The sequence below is a fragment of the Nycticebus coucang genome, chromosome X, assembly GCF_027406575.1.
Source record: "Nycticebus coucang isolate mNycCou1 chromosome X, mNycCou1.pri, whole genome shotgun sequence".
Taxonomy (NCBI): Eukaryota; Metazoa; Chordata; class Mammalia; order Primates; family Lorisidae; genus Nycticebus; species Nycticebus coucang.
Window position 1 is genome coordinate 166,009,738 of NC_069804.1, and position 18,649 is coordinate 166,028,386.

An 18,649-nucleotide genomic window follows, 5' to 3' on the forward strand; every position below is an offset into this window, starting at 1 on the left:
AATCCACAGAGAACTCAAATGTATAAGCAAGAAAAGAACAAGTGATCCCATTGCAGGCTGGGCAAGGGTCTTGAAGAGAAACTTCTCTGAAGAAGACAGGTGCACAGCCTACAGACATATGAAAAAATGCTCATCATCTTTAATCATCAGAGAAATGTAAATCAAAACTACTTTGAGATATCATCTAACTCCAGTAAGATTAGCCTATATCACAAAATCCCAAGACCAGAGATGTTGGCGTGGATGTGGAGAAAAGGGAACACTTTTGCTCTGCTGGAGGGAATGCAAATTAATACATTCCTTTTGGAAAGACATATGGAGAACAACTTAGAGATCTAAAAATAGATCTGCCATTCAATCCTGTCATCCCTTTACTGGGCATATACCCAGAAGACCAAAAATCACATCATAACAAAGATATTTGTACCAGAATGTTTACTGCAGCCAAATTCATAATTGCTAAGTCATGGAAAAAGCCCAAGTGCCCATCAATCCACAAATGGATTAATAGATTGTGGTATATGTACACCATGGAATATTATGCAGCCTTAAAGAAAGATGGAGACTTTACCTCTTTCATGTTTACATGGATGGAGCTGGAACATATTCTTCTTAGCAAAGTATCTCAGGAATGGAAGAAAAAGTATCCAACGTACTCAGCCCTACTATGAAACTAATTTACGGCTTTCACATGAAAGCTATAACCCAGTTATAACCTAAGAATAGGGGGAAGGGAGAAAGGGAGGGGAGGGAGGGGGACGGAGGGAGGGTGATAGGTGGGATTACACCTGCAGTGCATCTTACAAGGGTATATGTGAAACTTACTAAATGTAGAATGTAAATGTCTTAACACAATAACTAAGAAAATGCCAGGAAGGCTATGTTAACCAGTGTGATGAAAATGTGTCAAACAGTCTATAAAGCCAGTGTATGGTGCCCCATGATCGCATTAATGTACTCAGCTATGATTTAATAAATAAATAAATTAAAAAGGAAAAAAAAAAGAAAAAAGAAAAGAGAATCACATGAAGGGTTCTGAGATGCAGATGCCCATAAAAGCATGATGGTATACAATTCAAGGATGGGGGGAGAATATTCAGAAAGATGACGACAGAATAATAGAGAAGCGACTAAGAATAAACTCTAAAAAGTATTCAGCCACAACTGTTATTGAGCTAATAATCGTGGAAGTAATTTCAGGGGAACCTTGTGGGCAGAAGTGAGACGGCGGAAGGCTGGAGATGAAGAAGTTGCGGCAGGAAGTTGGACAACCCAGCTCTTGCTTCAAGTTGGTGACATGACCAAATCCTGCCATTATCTGCACGTCTGTGGTTCCTTTAGCCACTTCTCCCTCAGATTTGGCTGAGCTGGTTATGGCACTTTGTAATTGTATGAAATTGGCCTTGGAGAAGTCCTTGAGCCACTTTTGGTTCTTGTGATAATTTTCCTTCAGTGGAACTAAGGTTACCCATCTAAGAACCAAAGCCTCCGACTTGGCTGATCAAAGTTCATCACGTGCACTGAAGCCACCTACTTGGTAGATGCAGTGAAAAGCTACACAGATCTGGGCCCAGGACAGGATGCTGGGGCGTGGGAGGGGAAGAAAGCAGGTGCTAACTACACAGACAGCATGCCTATCAGAACACTTTTTACGTTTCCTATTTGTCTCTCAAAACGATTTTAGAGGAATCACCAAAGCCATTTTATCATGGTTTCTATACCAGTTTGGGATGTAGGGTAGGTATTTCCACAGCTGCTTTTAGTCTGAAGGCAATCTGATAAGATGATGCAAAGGCCATTCAGAAACGTGTACTCCTACACACCTCAGTGATTCAATTCACTGTCAAAGCTTTAGGTATTTTTGATGTTATTATTCATTTGTTTTTTACCTGTATGTAAGGAATTGGCAAGTATTTGGAAAACTCATGTCTTAAGGGAAAAAAGTTCCTAAAATTGGGGATGGGAGTTGTCCATTGCTTACTATGTTTCCAATCTCTTTTGTGCACATCTTTATTCAGTCTTCACAACACCACCTGCTCAATAAGCATAAGCAAGACAGGTCCAACTGGCCCTTTCAGGTAGGAGGAAGCAGGACTATGGAGATAAAGTGATTTACCAATATATTGGTAGAGTAAGGACTACAATGGAGGTCTCTTAACTGCAGCCTCCTTTCCCCATTCTGAACTGTTACATCAGCATCAGAAATTATCTGATGGATTAGGACAATGTAGACAGGCAACTTGACTAAGCCAAGCCAATGTCCCTACTTTAAGTTCAATTCCAGATTCTTATCCTGATTTCCATCAAGACCTTATTTATCTTTGCCTTGGAGAAATTTATTCTTCTTGCATTATCATTCCAGCTAAATTTTACTTAATAACCATCAGAACTCTTTTTTGCTTTATGCCATGTAGACTTGACCTGAAAAGCAGCTGGAATTTTGTTGAGTTTTGAGAAGCCATTAGCTAGTGGCACACCAGTCATAAAATTAATCCAAACGTTTGTTGACATGTGTTTCTTTCCCCATATACCAAGTTCCCACTTTATATTAGTAAGATTGAAATGGAAATGAGTCTGTTGGATGAATTTGTCACTTTCCTTGAAACTGGTGAACCCCAAAATTTAGACAGCAATAGGAAAATACTGCCACTGTCTGTTAAGAAGTCTATGACATTTCAAGGCAAGAATGAATGTATGGAAGAGTTTCTTCTTTACTAACAAAAAGGAAAGCCTGGAAGTGAATGATATGGGTATAATTTAAAAGAAAAAAAAAAAAACCTTTACGTAACTTTTTTGCTGGGAGAGAAGACTACGAAGCACATTTTCCAGGAAGTGTGGGCTGCGACGATTGTGTGCTCTTAACTAATCCTGAGTAAGGTGGCCACTTTGACAGTCTTCTCATGCTGCTGCTGCCACCTTCTTGGCCAGAAGATACCATTTCAACTTTAACACAGCATGATCGAAACATACGGTCAACCTTCTCCCCGCTCTGTGGCCACTGGACCACCTGTCAGCATGAAAATTTTCATGTATTTACTTACTATTTTTCTTATCACCCAGATGATTGGGTCAGCACTTTTTGCTGTATATCTTCATAGAAGGTTGGACAAGGTAAGATGAACCACAAGCCTTTATTAACTAAATTTGGGGTTCTTATTTATTTATGGGTTGGTTTGTTAGTGCTACCCAAATGATGATGGATGGATGATGGCAGAAACCCGAATAGATGATTGAATGGTCTTATGGAATAATTTTTGCTGTCTAGTCAGTGAAGTCTCATATTCTTGACTCTGGTTAAGTTCTTAGGATCTCAAGTCAGACCACCTGGGTTCAAATCTTAACTACATTTCTACCAGCAGGCGATCCCGTGGCAAGGTACTTTTATGCATCTATGCCTCAGTCTCCACATTTGAGAAATGGTACCAATCTCATAGACTAAGTGAATTTAGCCTTGTAAAGAGCTTGGAATGGTGCCTAGCACATAGCAAGCACTAGATTGGCACTAGCTGTAATTATTTACAAACTTTTGCTTAAAAAGTAAACTATTTTTGTTCTGACGGAGACTTTTTCCTTGTAAATTTCTAACAAGAGAAGGAGAGCATCGATTTGATCTGAAATTTCATAGTGCTTCGCATTAGCATGCACATGGATAAGTCTCAGATTCTGCAGTCTTTTAGTACAAGCGACATTTGGTATATAATTCTTCAAGCGCTGATTGTAGCTACAAGGTGTTCAGTTTCCCTCTGAGATGTTTTACATTCTTAAATGGTTGAACTTATGGAAACAAAAAAGTGAAGTATTTTAGTAGGTTGTTTTGCATTCTCAGAAAAAGATAAGCATCAGGATTTATTGTGTTTCCCTGTATTTATTCATATCCACTAAGGGGCATTATTGGCTGTATTGAGAAAATATTAATTATAAATGTAAAGGGCAAAATTGATCAATTATCTGGCTTTTCCAAAAATTCTGATTGTGGCACTGTTGGCTGGACAGCATCTACTGGGATACTTGGATGTCCTTTCTTGGGATGCAGATCTAGAATTAAGGTCATAAAGTTTCTGTGAAAATAAGGTGAGCCAGTGAAGGCTGAAGTGATCCACTGGGTTACCCAAAGTTTAGGTTTTCTGCTGAGAAAATAGGGGGCTTCTGGTCAGCTAGTTTGTTTGTATTTGGCATGGTGTGCTCAGTCAAGCAAATGCCTGGACGTAGGCTGGCTTCTAAAGGAAAAATAGTGACCTGAGTAGACTCATAGCATTTGGGCGTGCTGTCATTGACAGCATAACCACCAGCTACCTGGATCTTTTTTGAATCTAAAAAATCTACTCTCAAAACAAGAAAATGGTACAGAATTAGTCAATGATGCAAGTGAATCCCACACATTTAATTACACTAAGACAGTGGAAAATAAAGTATCTCATTAACTCTGGGAATGAAAGATGATTTCTTTAAAAATGCAAATGTTTTCTACAAATACTAAAGTTAAAGAGAGAGATGTAATTAGGATTCAAGTCAATTGACACACATTTCAAATTAACTTCTTTTTTTAAAGCACTGCATCACAAACACCATAATGAAGTGGGCAAATTAACTCAACAGAAAACTATTTTATAGACTGATGTTTATAATGACCAATCATTACCGCAGCAATGGGAAATATGACAATTATAGAATATTGTTGAAAATTATTTTGAAAAATTTACATTTTTGTGATGAAAGTTTATTAGAATAGCTGTGATTTCTACCTACAATTTCAGACAATGTGACATCTTAATTGCCAGCTTTTATATTTTTACACTGCAAATATCAAATAGCAAAGTGTTGGTATAATGACTTGTTATTCTCCATTTATGCCCCCAAAGCCCTCTCGTTGTTGATGCTGTGAAGTGAACGTGGAGGCAGACGCCATTAGCTTTATTCTCCTTCAGAATGACATTTCTCATATTCCTGTTATTTCAAAACAGATAGAAGATGAAAGGAATCTTCATGAGGATTTTGTTTTCATGAAAACGATACAGAGATGCAACAAAGGAGAAGGGTCCTTATCCTTACTGAACTGTGAGGAGATTAGAAGCCAGTTTGAAGGCTTCATCAAGGTAAGGAGCTTAGTGGTTGGTAAAATTGTCATCGAAATGTTTTACCACCTTGGCTAGGTTGGAAAACTGAAATGTAACGATGTAAAAGCTTAAACATTGGTTATACTCTCCTATATACACGTATATACACGTATATATACATGCATACTTATATACATGGATACCAGTGTGTGTACGAATGTATCTATCAATGCAAAAACAAAGCCAAAATTCTATGTTAGAAGGGAAAAGAATGTTGGAAATGTGCACATTCCTAGCTGAGAAGAATACAAAAGGCCCCATCTGGGGAAATACACACTCTCACGGCACATTCACACATAGGAGCTCACACATGCAGCTACCACTGGGCAAAATTATGAAGTACACCAAGTTTGATTTTTGCATTTCCGTATCTCCACATCCACACCTTGATGCCTTCCCATGGTAGATCCATGGTCTGATCCCCACTTGCCAGGGAAGCCCTAGCCGTTGGCAGCTGCCGTTGTTGGCAGGCCACAAGTGCAGGGTCTCCTGCAGACTGGTAACATTCTCCTGTGCTTTTCCGATGATGGAATTTCAGGTGCTCTGATAGTGAGATCTTTCCTTTTTACTGTGGAGAGAGGTGCAGGAAATAGACAACAGACATTGTCAGTGTCGCTCAAACCAGACTCCATCTGTGTCTAATATCACTTGCTCATGAAGCCAGTCCTCTCTAGGGCCAGTCATGACCAGAAGCAACAAGGGTTTGAAGCCTTCTAGCCCACCAGACTGATAGTCCTCGTGAAGTCACTGCAGCAATTATAGCCTACAATGGGTATCTAAAATAAGAATTTTTAGAAACTTTGCATTAATCCCATCCTCACAGACGTGAGGTCTAGAGGTGCTTAGTTTTGAGGTAGAACGTCAAAAATTCTATCTACCCATTTCTCTCTCAGAACGCTGAGACAAAGAAATACCCTTGGCCCTCAGCTCACTGGAGGGTTGTGCCTAGGATTATGTGAGGACTTTTTTGCTTATCTGTTATAGCAGATATCATGAAAATTATGCATGGAGTTGTTTTTTTTTTTTTGCTCATCATCTTTTGTTGGTATTTATGTATTTAATGTGTGGCCCCAAGACAACTCTTCTTCCAATGTTTCACAAAGAAATCGAAAGGTTGGACGCCCCTGACGGGAATTAGTGCTTACACGTAGATGATGTGTAATTTAACACAGGCATTAATGGGCCTAAGATCTTATTTCTGAGCTTATTCCTGTCTATCTGTACTGTCACCCATGTGCAATTTAATCCAGTAGTGAAGACTCTAACAGTTTATTCTGGAGTCACCTACGGAGATGGGAATGCAGTCCAAAGCCACTGCTGGCTTTCACGTTCTTTACATTAATCTAGGTTTCAGGTGAAACTCCTAAGCCTTTATTTGTAAGACTGGCCAGCTCGGGAAATGGTTTAAGTTTCTCAGGTTTTTTGAGGATTCTGGCAGGTATTAACAGAGTATCAGGAGGTGTTACTCATTTAAATGTGACTAAAGACACTTTGAAATGAATAGTTATTATGGGAGGGTCTTTATCTGACACAAGCAATAATTGTAACCTGGTTCTTTGTACCCTCAATGAATCCCCAACAATAAGTAAAAAAAATAAAATGAATAGTTAATAATCCATATAGTGTATTAAATAATCCATATAGGTTGGCTGTGTGACCTTGAGCAAAAGACTTCACCTCTTGGGGCCTTAGTTTTCTCATCTATATCAAGAGAGGGCTGAGCTTATCTGTAAGGACAGCTCTGAAATGCTGTAATTATGTGAACAAACAGCATTCAGGGTTCTCCAATGGAAGCCAGAGCAGCTTGTTCTTTTGCTTCCCTCTTTTTCTTTCTTTCTTTCTTTTTTTTTTTTGTAGAGACAGAGTCTCACTTTATCACCCTCGGTAGAGTGCTGTGGCGTCACACCGCTCACAGCAACCTCCAACTCCTGGGCTTAGGTGATTCTCTTGCCTCAGCCTCCCAAGTAGCTGGGACAACAGGCGCCCACCGTGACGCTTGGTTATTTTTTTGCTGCAGTTCAGCCTGGGCCGGGTTTGAACCCGCCACCCTCGGTATACCCTACCCACTGAGCCACAGGCACCGCCCTCTTCCCTCTCTTTATTACTGAGAGTTTTACAGTTGAGCTGCCAATTCCTGCATCTTTATTTCAGGCTGATATGTAAAGCTTCTAAAATCAGCTACCAGCATAGGAGTAAGGGAAAAGTTAGGTTGGCCCTCTTGTTTATGCTTGTATGAAAAAAAGTGATAGCTTCAAAGCTACATACTCTAAAAGGGAAGACCTGTCAGATATGTCAGCTGGGGCCCCGGGGCTCTCCTCTTTACACATGACTAAAGAGACCCCTTGCTTCCACTACAGCAGGTGTGGATAACAGTTAGGTGCAAAGTCCTCTAGCTACCCAATACCCCTCTGATGACTGAATCCCTTTCCAATACCCATTCTTCCAAATTTCTCACCCCAAAACAGTATTTTAGGTGATTTTTAAAACCAGCAGCAAGTCCCATATTGGATTTGTATTTTCTCACCTGTTAACAGGCTTTCTTTCTGAGACAGGGTTTAGCTAGTTCAGAGCAACCTCAAGATTGAGTTTGGGGGCTTTAAATCATAGGGCTTGACAGGGTCTTAGAAATCATCAGATCTGATCCTTAGTCCAGAACTTTAGTCTTCTCTCCACCATCAAGTGGCCACCAATCTCTTTGTGAACACTTCTAGTGACAAGGATCTCATTATCTCTTGAGGCAGGAAACACTGAGCTGTCACTCTGGGGGAAAGATGGGATTCAGGGCTCATGTTGGGATAAATGGAGGCATCATTCTGAACAGTGTAATTTTACATTAAACCTTACTACCTACCCTACCTCCTCCTAGAATGATCAGTTGTGTGATTATCAGCCCGCCAATGCCTGAAATGCCTTTGAGAGGGTCAACACATTTCCTTTCTGAGATAAAGGGTAACCTGTCCATACCTGCCAGATAGAATTCCCACAAAAAGAGACATAATCAATCCTAGATTTTCTGAGAGTTTATTTCAATAAGTATTTTGGTTGAGATGGGGAGTGAAGCAAGGAAAAAAAAGCTCTGGGGAGTGTAGCTGGGGGAACATTCACATAAAGGCAAGGCTGGGCTCATACAAGACAAGCATTGCTGACTTCACATTTTCATCCTGGCCAGGCTGTGACACCAATGAAACCACCTAGCCTAAAAGTATCTCAACCTCAATCATCACACTCCAGTTTTTGAAAAGACACTAAATAGTCATTTGTTTACTTGTGATCTCACAAACATTTTCCTGTCGCGGTGTCTTTATAGTGCCGCACCTCAGCTCAAATGGAAAGTTGAAGTTCTGAGGCCCCTGTGAGAGTTCCGAGGCTCAGGTTCCCCTTGGGCCTCTGTGACCTACGCCCTCACATCTGGTGACTGAGCTGAGCCTACAGCAAGACATTCAACAGTGACGATACAAATCCTTTCTGGGGAGGAAGGAAAATGAAGGGTGCCATAGAAAAATCAATTCTAGGAGTGGGAAGGTACTCAGGACTTTGTCAGAAGTGGAAATGCTACTCTGCTCCTGTGTTCAGAAGAGAGACGGAATGAGCTGAGCCCAGCCTGTGAATGTGATCTCACAGTTGTTACTCTTCGTTTAAGCGTCAGCCTCTTTGGGTGACCCGATACTGTCTAGTTAAGCCCTCTAGTACCTTTGTTCAATCTCTTTAAAATGGCAGTAATAGCCTTTATTATCTTCCAACCTGTGTTGACAGAAATCCCTGGGTCTTTAAGTTATCTCTAGGCTTTCTTTAGGTTATAAGTAAAAACAAATCTTTCAAGAAGTGTTACATTTGCCTTTGAACATCAGCAGCACTGGAAGATGTGTTTCCTAAATGCTGATTATTCTAAATAAATTCAGGTTATACAAAGCAACAATCAACAAGAGAATCTCTTCAACCCATTATAAGGGAGAACAAAATTTAAAATATCCGAGAGTCTTCTCATAGTTTGCATTTTCTTTCCCAAGGTCCAACTTACTATGACCTTTTCCTATGAGACTTCAGACTAATTTCATTCTAATAGATATACATCATGCTTTATGTTTAATAATATCCTCTATACCGGATCATCTCGCCATTCAACATTATTTGTCAATACCTGTCAAAGCAGAGAGGTCGGGGTCATAGCATGGGTCAGTAGTGCAGCCTCTGGTCTGGAAAGAGCACAGGAATGGAGATAATAAGGCCTGGATTTTGCTTCCAGATTCTCCCCTGGGCTTTCTGGGCTGTCGGCTCATCTGTCAGGGCCATGGGATCCCAATAAGTACAATGGAATTAATGACAGGATCTGAGTTTATATGATAATCCTCATCAGAAATAAGGAACAGAGTAATGACATAGGGCAAATGAATGATACCTTTACAACCCCACAGCAAAGCCCGTCAAAATGACCTTTTGTAATGTTTCTTCTTGCAGAAAATCATGCTAAACAAAGAGGAGAATAAAAATGAAAACAACTTTGAAATGCAAAAAGGTAAGTTGCTGTTTGCCAATTTGTATGGATCTTAAAAACTAAAAGGAAATCTGAAAACAACTCAGTGTTGAATCAGGGAACTTTTAGCCCTGGTAACAAAATAGGGACACAGTTGTCACATTGACACCTTCCTGGTTCCTATGGTTTGGAAAGGCTTTGTATGTACATATTTATGGGGAGGACTATGCTCCTTTCATGCTGACAATACCAAAATCTAAAGGAATCTCATTATGTTCAATACCTTAACTAAAGCAACCATATAGCCTGTTACCGCCTAAGAAGATGGGATGACAGGAAAGTTATCATTTGGTAGCAGTGGTGTTCATCACTCAATGATCACAGTTCTTTGTGGGAGACAGTGGCTGGTGGAGCCTCTGGGATCAAAGAGCAACAGTGTGACAACATTCTACTCTTTTCCTTGTTCATGAAGTTAGAGCATCTTGAACATCTCACAGTTGGAAGAGAGTTTGATGATTCTCAAATCCAGCACTTTCCCCAGACCATGAATCTCATTCACAACAACTCTGACCATCAGGCCCGTGATCAAACAGATCTACCTGATAAGGCAGCCTGGTCCATTTTTGAATGGTTCTAACAGTTATAGTAAGATTACTATACTGCTTGAGAGAAGTCTTTCCTCCTCTTGATCAAAATTTGTTCCTGTAATCTCCACTCATTGGTGTCAGTTCTCTCTTCAGAGGCATGCTAAGCAAAGTGTGATTCCTCTACTACACAGCAAGTGTCCAGATATGGAAAACAGCAACTATGTCCCCTGAGCCTTGCATAACCTTTCTCTCCTCTAGGCTAAAAATCCCCAATGTCTTTCATTGTTCCTCCTATGATCCTCTCTAGGCTTTTTTCTTTCCAAATTACCTCCTTTTCCAAATACACTGATGTTTCCCTGCACCCCATACCAACACATTAATGGGCATCAGAGTGTGGGAAGGAAGGAAAGGGTGCTGTTAGAGAGGCTATTATATCACAAAGCTAGTGAACTTGATAGCATGACTTGTGCAAATCGAATACACACAAAGAAATACATACATGCAGAGATACAGGTACTACTTTCTGAGACTTAGAGCTGGTTTGGAAGTTAAAGAGTCATCTGACTTCCATGAAGGTGTCGTCTTCAAAATGACTACAAGATGTGTTGAAAGATACCATATCATCTGTTAATTATAATGAAATTTGAGGAAATAGTTCATGTGGATACTGCCTAGCAGTTCTTCAAGAAAATGATAAAATTAACCATACTGGTCATTTAGGTCATGCAGTTTGACTCAACATGTATAGGGTATCTGATACAAAGTGTCCATAACTGAAAAAAAAAAAAAAAAGAAATTATTGCTTATTAAGGAGTAATCCTTTTACATGAGTAACAATTAGAGATAGACACAGTAGTGTGGCCAGTTGCTTGCCCCAATTAGACACCATAAGCATATTACTAAGTGTGCAGACACCAACCTTGGAGTCCAGTGAGAAAAGGAAGATTCAATTATTTTAATGAAAACCAGTATTTTCAGTCTGTGCCAATTTATGTAAAATGGAATCCATTATTGATCAAGTACTAGGAGAATGGGATCAATGAAAACAGCCAATTCAATTATTAAGATATTAGAAACCAACTTTTCCTTCAGTGGGTGAGATTTCAGATATTTCATCCTTCCTTTCATGTCATCTACTTTACCACAGTGTCTAGTACATACTTGCAGAAGTTGACCAAACACTTCTGTGGGTAATTTTGTATTACCCATGGCATGACAGTTTGCTTTTGGTTTCATTTCAGGTGATCACAACCCTCAAATTGCAGCACATGTCATAAGTGAGGCCAGTGGCAAAACAGCATCTGGTAAGTCTCATGGCATCGGAGCACTAGCCACTCAAGGGGGAAGGCTGGGATGCCCAGGCAGTGAAACCTAATGATTAGGCTCACGTCTTCTTCTGGGCTTCAATTTACAAACCTTCCCATACAGTTCTCACGTGCTCTCCTTTGTCTGCAAAGTGAGCTCAAGTGCACAGATGGTACTTAAGGGAACAAAAGGAGGTGGGACGAATCCTGATGTTCTCATTATGTTCTTGCTCAATGGCTGATTCTAAATGATAAATTACTGGGTGGAAAGACCATTACTCTGACAACATGGAAGAGATGGCAGGGAGTGACCTCATGACTGGGAGCATCCCATCTCCTCACCCCTCTTCACTGTGTGGAAATGGGCCTCAGGGGATACTTCCTGCCATCTGTCAATTCCTGTATGATTAAGCCCAGGCTCACAGGGGCCAACCTCAGGGAAATTAAAGGTAAAATCATTCTGTAAAGATCAATAGGTGCCAAGACGTTAGATTTTCCAGTGAAGTAACAACAGACGACACGCTGTGATCTTTTCAACTCTGAACGATTTTATTTCCATATACGTTCTGCTACCATTCTAGCCCTCAGATTTTTTTCCCAAATCTGTACCTTGTGATAGCTGGTGCTGGAGAATGTGTCGTATCTGATAAATGGATGGAAAACATGCACGCTAACATAAAGTTCCCCCATAGACACGAAGGCAAGAACATCAGCCGTCTTTGAAAAACTCAGCAGAATGCTCCGGAATGGAGATCTAAACTGTGTGCGTGTGCATGCATGTGTTTAGAACTACACACACACATACACACAGAGAAGACACCACCTATTTCTGAGGTGGCTCAGGCTTCTCAGTGGGTGTAACACATGCACAGTTATCATGGCTCATGATGTGGAAATAACAGCAGCAGATGGGGGTGGTGTTTGAACACTGGAGTTCATGAATCAAGACTACCACTTACTGGGTGACCTTGGACAAGTCCCTTTATCCACAACAGCAGTTTCCTACCTCACTTACTCCACAGGGTGGCTTTGAGCATCAAATCAGCTAATGTGGCAGAAAGTTATGCTGTCAAAACCATAGCAAAACTGCTATACAGATGCAAGGTGCCACTACTTTGTCAACTTCTCTGTGGTTTAAATGTCAAAAGAGAGAGTCAAAGCCCCTCATTAATATCAGTGATTCCTACTATATTTAATAATTCTGTCAAGTACCCATTCATCAAAACTGTATTGCCGTGCCCCTACCTAGGGTAGCCATAATTACCTTCTCTCTTTTGGATTGGGTGACAGCAACGGAGAAACCTCCTAGGAGAATAGCTTCCCATTGGTCTTTGTCCGTCTGTATGGAAATCCTTGCCCTTGGATATATTTCATGGAGCTCAGATTCTCCCAAAAGGCATGTGATTGGTATCAGTCCCATAATGTCTTACAGTCTGCATTACAGTAGGTCTGCAGGGGTTCAGGTGGGAAGACAGAAACATTCTTCTCCCACTCCAGTCTCCAAACTCTTACTTGTACTTGGCCATGCTGCTCCAAACTTGCCTTACATCCCACAACAAGTACTAAAATTAGGAAAAGACTTACCAAAGTAAACTTACTAGACTAAAAGGTAGAGAATCTTGCCTTTTTATTTTCCTCAACTGAATGATCCAAAATGTAAATATATCACAATGAAGAATTATTTCTTGAGTGGTCTTGAGGCCCAAATATGTCAGGCATTTGGGGATGCCTCCCTATTACTAAAGGGTGAGTCTTAGCAGGAAGGGTTGTGTGCCCTGATGAGCCTAAGACCACTAGATGGGAATTTTTTTAAAAAGCTCATCAGTACTTTCACTTCTCCCCAACCCCCACCCCATCACTCAGGCTCGCTCTCTGTGGGAGCTGAGATTTGAAATCAGGTGCACACACTACTTTGAACCCACTCAACATCTCAGTTGAGAAAATGGCACACTGTTGGTGGGAACTCTGCTTAGCCACAAGAATACAGGTACTTTTGAGTTGGTGGCACCCACTACACTGGGAGATCAAAACACACAGTGAAATAAATACACAGTTTATTTTCATACTTCCTTGCCTAATTTTAGTCCTTGCTGTGGGAGGCAGGTCAGGTTTGCAACAATGTGATTAGGTAGGAACAAATGGGGTCTTTTCTCTGCTGAAGTTGAGCTAGGTAGACCAACAACTCTTTGACTTTGTAAAAGTCAAGACAGGCAAGACATCCCCATTAATATTAGCAAGGATTTTATCCGAATAATTAGGTATGTATAATTGATTGTGTGGAATTTTGAAGTCATTTCAACTTTCTTAAATTCAAGGGGAAATTGGCTTTATGGACCTTAAAGAGAGAAGAAAACTCACTGTAATCTATCACTTTTAAAATTTTCACAAGTCTTTGAAATATGGTCTGCCATTAGTCTCATGTTGCAGATGAGGAGCTGGAGTGTGGGGAGATTGGAGGTTCCTGGATTAGAACCTGGTTCTGTGTGGCTGATTTGTTAGTCATATCTCCTCCTTAGACTCTGAGGGATGGAAGGAGCTGTGAGAATCCATTCCTGTACAAAGCCAGTATCCAACATTAAGCTACATTTTCTGTTAGAATGTGAACCATGCTGCACTTCACATCACCATGAATTTTTCTCCTCTTTGTTACAGTTCTACAGTGGGCTGAAAAAGGATACTACACCATGAGCAACAACTTGGTGACTCTGGAAAATGGGAAACAGCTCACCGTTAAAAGACAAGGACTCTATTACATCTATGCCCAAGTCACCTTCTGTTCCAATCGGGAAGCTCCAAGTCAAGCTCCATTTATAGCCAGCCTCTGCCTGAGGTCCACTGGTGGATCTGAGAGAATCTTACTCAGAGCAGCAAATACCCACAGTTCCTCCAAACCTTGTGGGCAACAATCCATTAACTTGGGAGGAGTATTTGAATTGCAACCAGGTGCTTCGGTGTTTGTCAATGTGACTGATCCAAGCCTAGTGAGCCATGGGACTGGCTTCACGTCCTTTGGTTTACTCAAACTCTGAACAGTGTAACCTTACAGCACAGCAGTTAGGACCACCCCCTGCTGAACTGCCTATTTATAACCCTAGGATCCTCCTCATGGAGAACTATTTATTATATACCCCAAAGCATGTAGGGCTGTAATAAATGAATTACAGGGCCGTGAAATTCATTCAAAACGGGCCCTGCCCCCTAAGAGCTTATATTCTGAAGCAGCAACCCCACTGATACAAACATCCAGAGACTCCTATGAAAAGACAAGGCCATTATGCACAGACTGAATTCTGAGTAAACAGCAATTATCCAAGTTCTGTTTTGTACCTTTGCATGCAGTGTCTTGCAGTGGACAATGTATTTGATTTATCAGTGAAAATGGCAGAAGAGAAATGGGGAAGCTCAGATTACATTCACTTAGGGTTGACTCTGGGCTCCTGGGGCCCTGATGGAGGGGGCCGGACTCTAGAATGTCTAGTGTGATGGAGAACTGAAAAACTCTGCCCCTGCCACCCACCCTGACAGTCATTCATTCTCTTTCAATCTCTCTCTCCGTCTCTCTTTCAATTGTGCTTGTTTGCTCTCTTTCTCTCCTCTCAACCTCTCTCTCTCTCCTAATCTTTTTCAATCTCTCCCTCTCCCTTTCTCACACACACAGAGTCAGGTGGTTGCTAGCCAGTTACTTTCTTTCCCCCCGTCCCAATCTTTCCCACTATAGATGGAGTGGGGGTGCAGCCCGAGCCTGCCTACTCCTCATCAAGAAATGACTATTTAAAGGAAGTCTATTGTATCTATCTGTAGTCTCTATTGTTTCCAGAGTGAACTTGTAATTATCTTATTTATTTTTTCAATAATAAAGATCCCTTAACATTATTGTCAATGTCTAATACCTGAAGCCCTCAGCCAGGTTGGGGGTGGGAGGAAGCACTTAGAAGGAATTTTCCCAACCTTTGCGATGTTTTCGTAAACTTGGTTCTCTTGGTACTTAAACTGAAAAACATCTTGGTGACAGCATACTCTCTGCAAGTCTGTGATAGCCTCTGATGGATGCCATGTTAGTCTATTCAGTAAAAAGCATTCTGAGAACTTTATTTCCAGCTTGCTCTGAAAAGGTTGCAGGAGATTGAGAAGAGATTTTTTTTTCTTGGTTAATGAGCTAAGTGTGGCTGAAGGGGGAGGCCTTAAGCAAGAAGCAGTAGGTGGTTCCACCTTACTCAAGAGTTGGGACAACCTGAGGGAAAGTATTGGCCCCACAGTCTTCCATAGAGGCCAATGGAGATATTTTTTGTCACTTTCAATAGAGGAATTGTTCAAGTAAGAAACCCAGAGTGACATCTTCATCTTTACCAGTAGAGTGCTTTGCTTAAGACAAACACCACATGTTCATCCAAAAGAAAGTATTACTATAATAATAAAAAAGGGGAGTGAGAAAGGGGGATTCCTGTGGATAGCACAGTCCCTTCTTGGCTGAGTGACTCTGAAGACCTTGGAGCATGAACATCCAATAGGAATCTGAAATCATACCAGACAAACATGCTTGGCTGTGTACTTTCTCCAGTGAGAGAACTTTAGCATGAGCAGGAATGACATTGGTTGATTCAGGGACTCTCTAGGGATATGACCACATTGTTATCTTGTCCTCCAGAGGCAAATATCCTTCCACAATGTTAACCTCTGCATGAGAGACTTGAAGGAAATGGGGCAGTGGATATAGCAGAGGAGAAGACATGATATTCTCACAGGTTTGGGCCTCCCTTAGGAAGACCAGGATTCCAGGCCCAGTCTAGACAAAGGTGCATAATACTCAGGCCATGGTCACCCATTCCTCAGAGTGGCCGAGTGCCCATTTTGTAGCATTGTCATAATTACCTAACTTGCCTGGTGAGACAACAAAGTGGTAGGCAAGAGGCACCACCCCTCTAGTAGGGTTCATCCCAGCCATGTGGCAGGTACCTGTAGTCCCAGTTACTTGGGAGGCTGAGGCAAGAGGATCACTTAAGCCCAAGAGTTTGAGGTTGCTGTGAGCTATGATATGATGGTACTCTACCCAGATCCACAGAGTGATACTCTGTTAAAGAAGGAGGAGGAGGGGAAGGGAAAGGGGAAGAAGAGGAAGAGGAAGAAGAAGAGGAGGAGGAGGCGGCAGAGCCGGTGACTCAAAGAAGTAGGGCGCTGGCCCCATATACCAGAGGTGGTGGGTTCAAACCTGGTCCCAGCCAAAAACTGCAAAAGAAGAAGAAAGAATAAAGAAGAAAGAAGAAGAAGATCTGTGTCCACCCAGACAAATTTCTTATAATTTTCCTATATCCATTCCCTCTCTTGGGTCAAACATTTCTCAAACATTTCACCTTGCCTTCTTCTTTGAAAAATTGTCATCTTCCAGATTATTTTTACTTCTAGTAATCAAGTTGCTAACAATATCTGTTACTAGAAGTGATGCTGTTGATACAAAAACACTCTACATTTTCTTTTTTTTTTTTTTTTTTTACACTCTACATTTTCTAGGCTATCTCCTCTTCTCCTGTGTTTTCCACTGCTCTCTAAATGCCACCTCCCATGGCTCCAGTGTGGACCTCTCTTCTAAACTTCAGCCTCACACAGCCAACTGCTTTTAGCCTCTCAGGCTTCTTCCTCTTGAGGTCACCTTGCCCTGCCCAAGGAATCCAGGTTCCATCTTTTACCCTCTTCTCCTCCTGTCCTAAATGCTTGGCACAGCTGTCTCGCCTGGCCTCGTGGTTTTAACCTAGAAGCTGTTCATGCTACTAATGCCATGCCCTCAGTGCTCACCTGTCCCCTAGAACTTGCCTGCATCTCCAAATGGTGGGCTCATACCCTGAAACCCAATGCATCCCTACGGAGCTAATCTTGTCCCACACATCATGGAATCTATCTTTAGTGTTTCCCTTTCCAGTCAATGGTGTCCTCATCTACCCTGTTTCCCAGCCCACTGTCCTCACTGCCTGTGTCCAATCCCATCAGTCTATCTATACCCATCATCCCTATCTCAGAAATAGTTCTTCCATTAATCTACTTCTTTCCTTCTCTGCTGCCAGCATCCTAGTCCAAACTGCTATCATCTCTCTTCTGAAATAGTACAACACCACTTAGACTTCCTACCTCTTATTTCCTTCCATCCATTCTCCATGCAGAGTGGAACTTTTAAACCCAATTCTGATTTCACCACTCTTCTGTTTCTTATGGACCTTAGAATAAAGACCAAAATAATCAACTTATTTCATCTCCTGCCATTCTATCTCTTGGTATCGTAAATTCCAGCCCTCAGTTCCTCTAAGAAAGTTACAAATGCTTTCCTGCCCCAGGCCCTTGGCATGCTGTTTTCTCTTCCTACATAGCTGGTTCCCTTCTCCCACTGTATCCTGCACTTAGTAAGTGCTTCAGAGCACTTAAGATTGAGGTTTTCTCTACTATGCTGTGAGTTTCCTGAGCACCAAAACCTTATCCTGTTCTTCATAGCAACTTCAGTATCTACCACAGGACCTGGCATAGAATTGGTCCTTTACTCACTGCAGGAAGGAATAGAGGAATGAGTAAATGCAGCTGCTTGTAACTCAATAGTCCATGAGATAATTCTGTGTTGATTCGAACAAAAATTTGCAATACGAAAAAGATCTTCATTATGTCAAAAACCTCTAGATGATGAAAATGCATTCATGAAGTAGAGAATGACAGAGGATTATACTACAGATAAAGACACATAACATGTTTTCATCATACGATATTTCACAATAATTTATAAAATAGTATGTGTTTATTCCAAGTTTCATTTGAACTTTGAAAAAGTTCTTTCAATAACTGATAAGGACCTGAGCACATTTCTGATCTATCTGTAATCACCTGATCATAGATTATCTAATTTGCTTCCATTTTTATAAACATGTCACTTCTGCATTCTACTGAGGAGGGAAGAAATACTTGAAATACCAAATAATTTTTATTTGTAGATAAAGAGAAATGAACAAAGGATAAAATATTACTGTCTGTGTCACTTGATAGGAAGCAAATGACTACAAAATGCAAACAACGTGCTATAGCAAGCTGCAGTACAGGGGCACCCCCACTTACAAGGAACAGCAGGGAGAGTCCTGAGCTTCAGGAGAGAGTGCATTTGCCCGGTATACTACTATTTACACAGGGCCCAATGCCACTGTGTTG

The 18,649-nt window shown here is 41.1% G+C and overlaps 1 protein-coding gene across 1 annotated transcript; it reads left to right on the top strand.

The window, feature by feature from the left end:
- The first annotated feature begins 2,864 nt into the window (after window positions 1–2,864).
- CD40LG (CD40 ligand) lies at window positions 2,865–15,327 on the top strand. Its single transcript, XM_053579869.1, has 5 exons — window positions 2,865–3,111; window positions 4,962–5,093; window positions 9,570–9,627; window positions 11,414–11,476; window positions 14,129–15,327. The coding sequence occupies exons 1-5, from the start codon at window positions 2,956–2,958 to the stop codon at window positions 14,503–14,505; spliced, it is 786 nt and encodes a 261-aa protein (XP_053435844.1). The 5' UTR covers window positions 2,865–2,955; the 3' UTR covers window positions 14,506–15,327.
- Window positions 15,328–18,649: the final 3,322 nt, after the last annotated feature.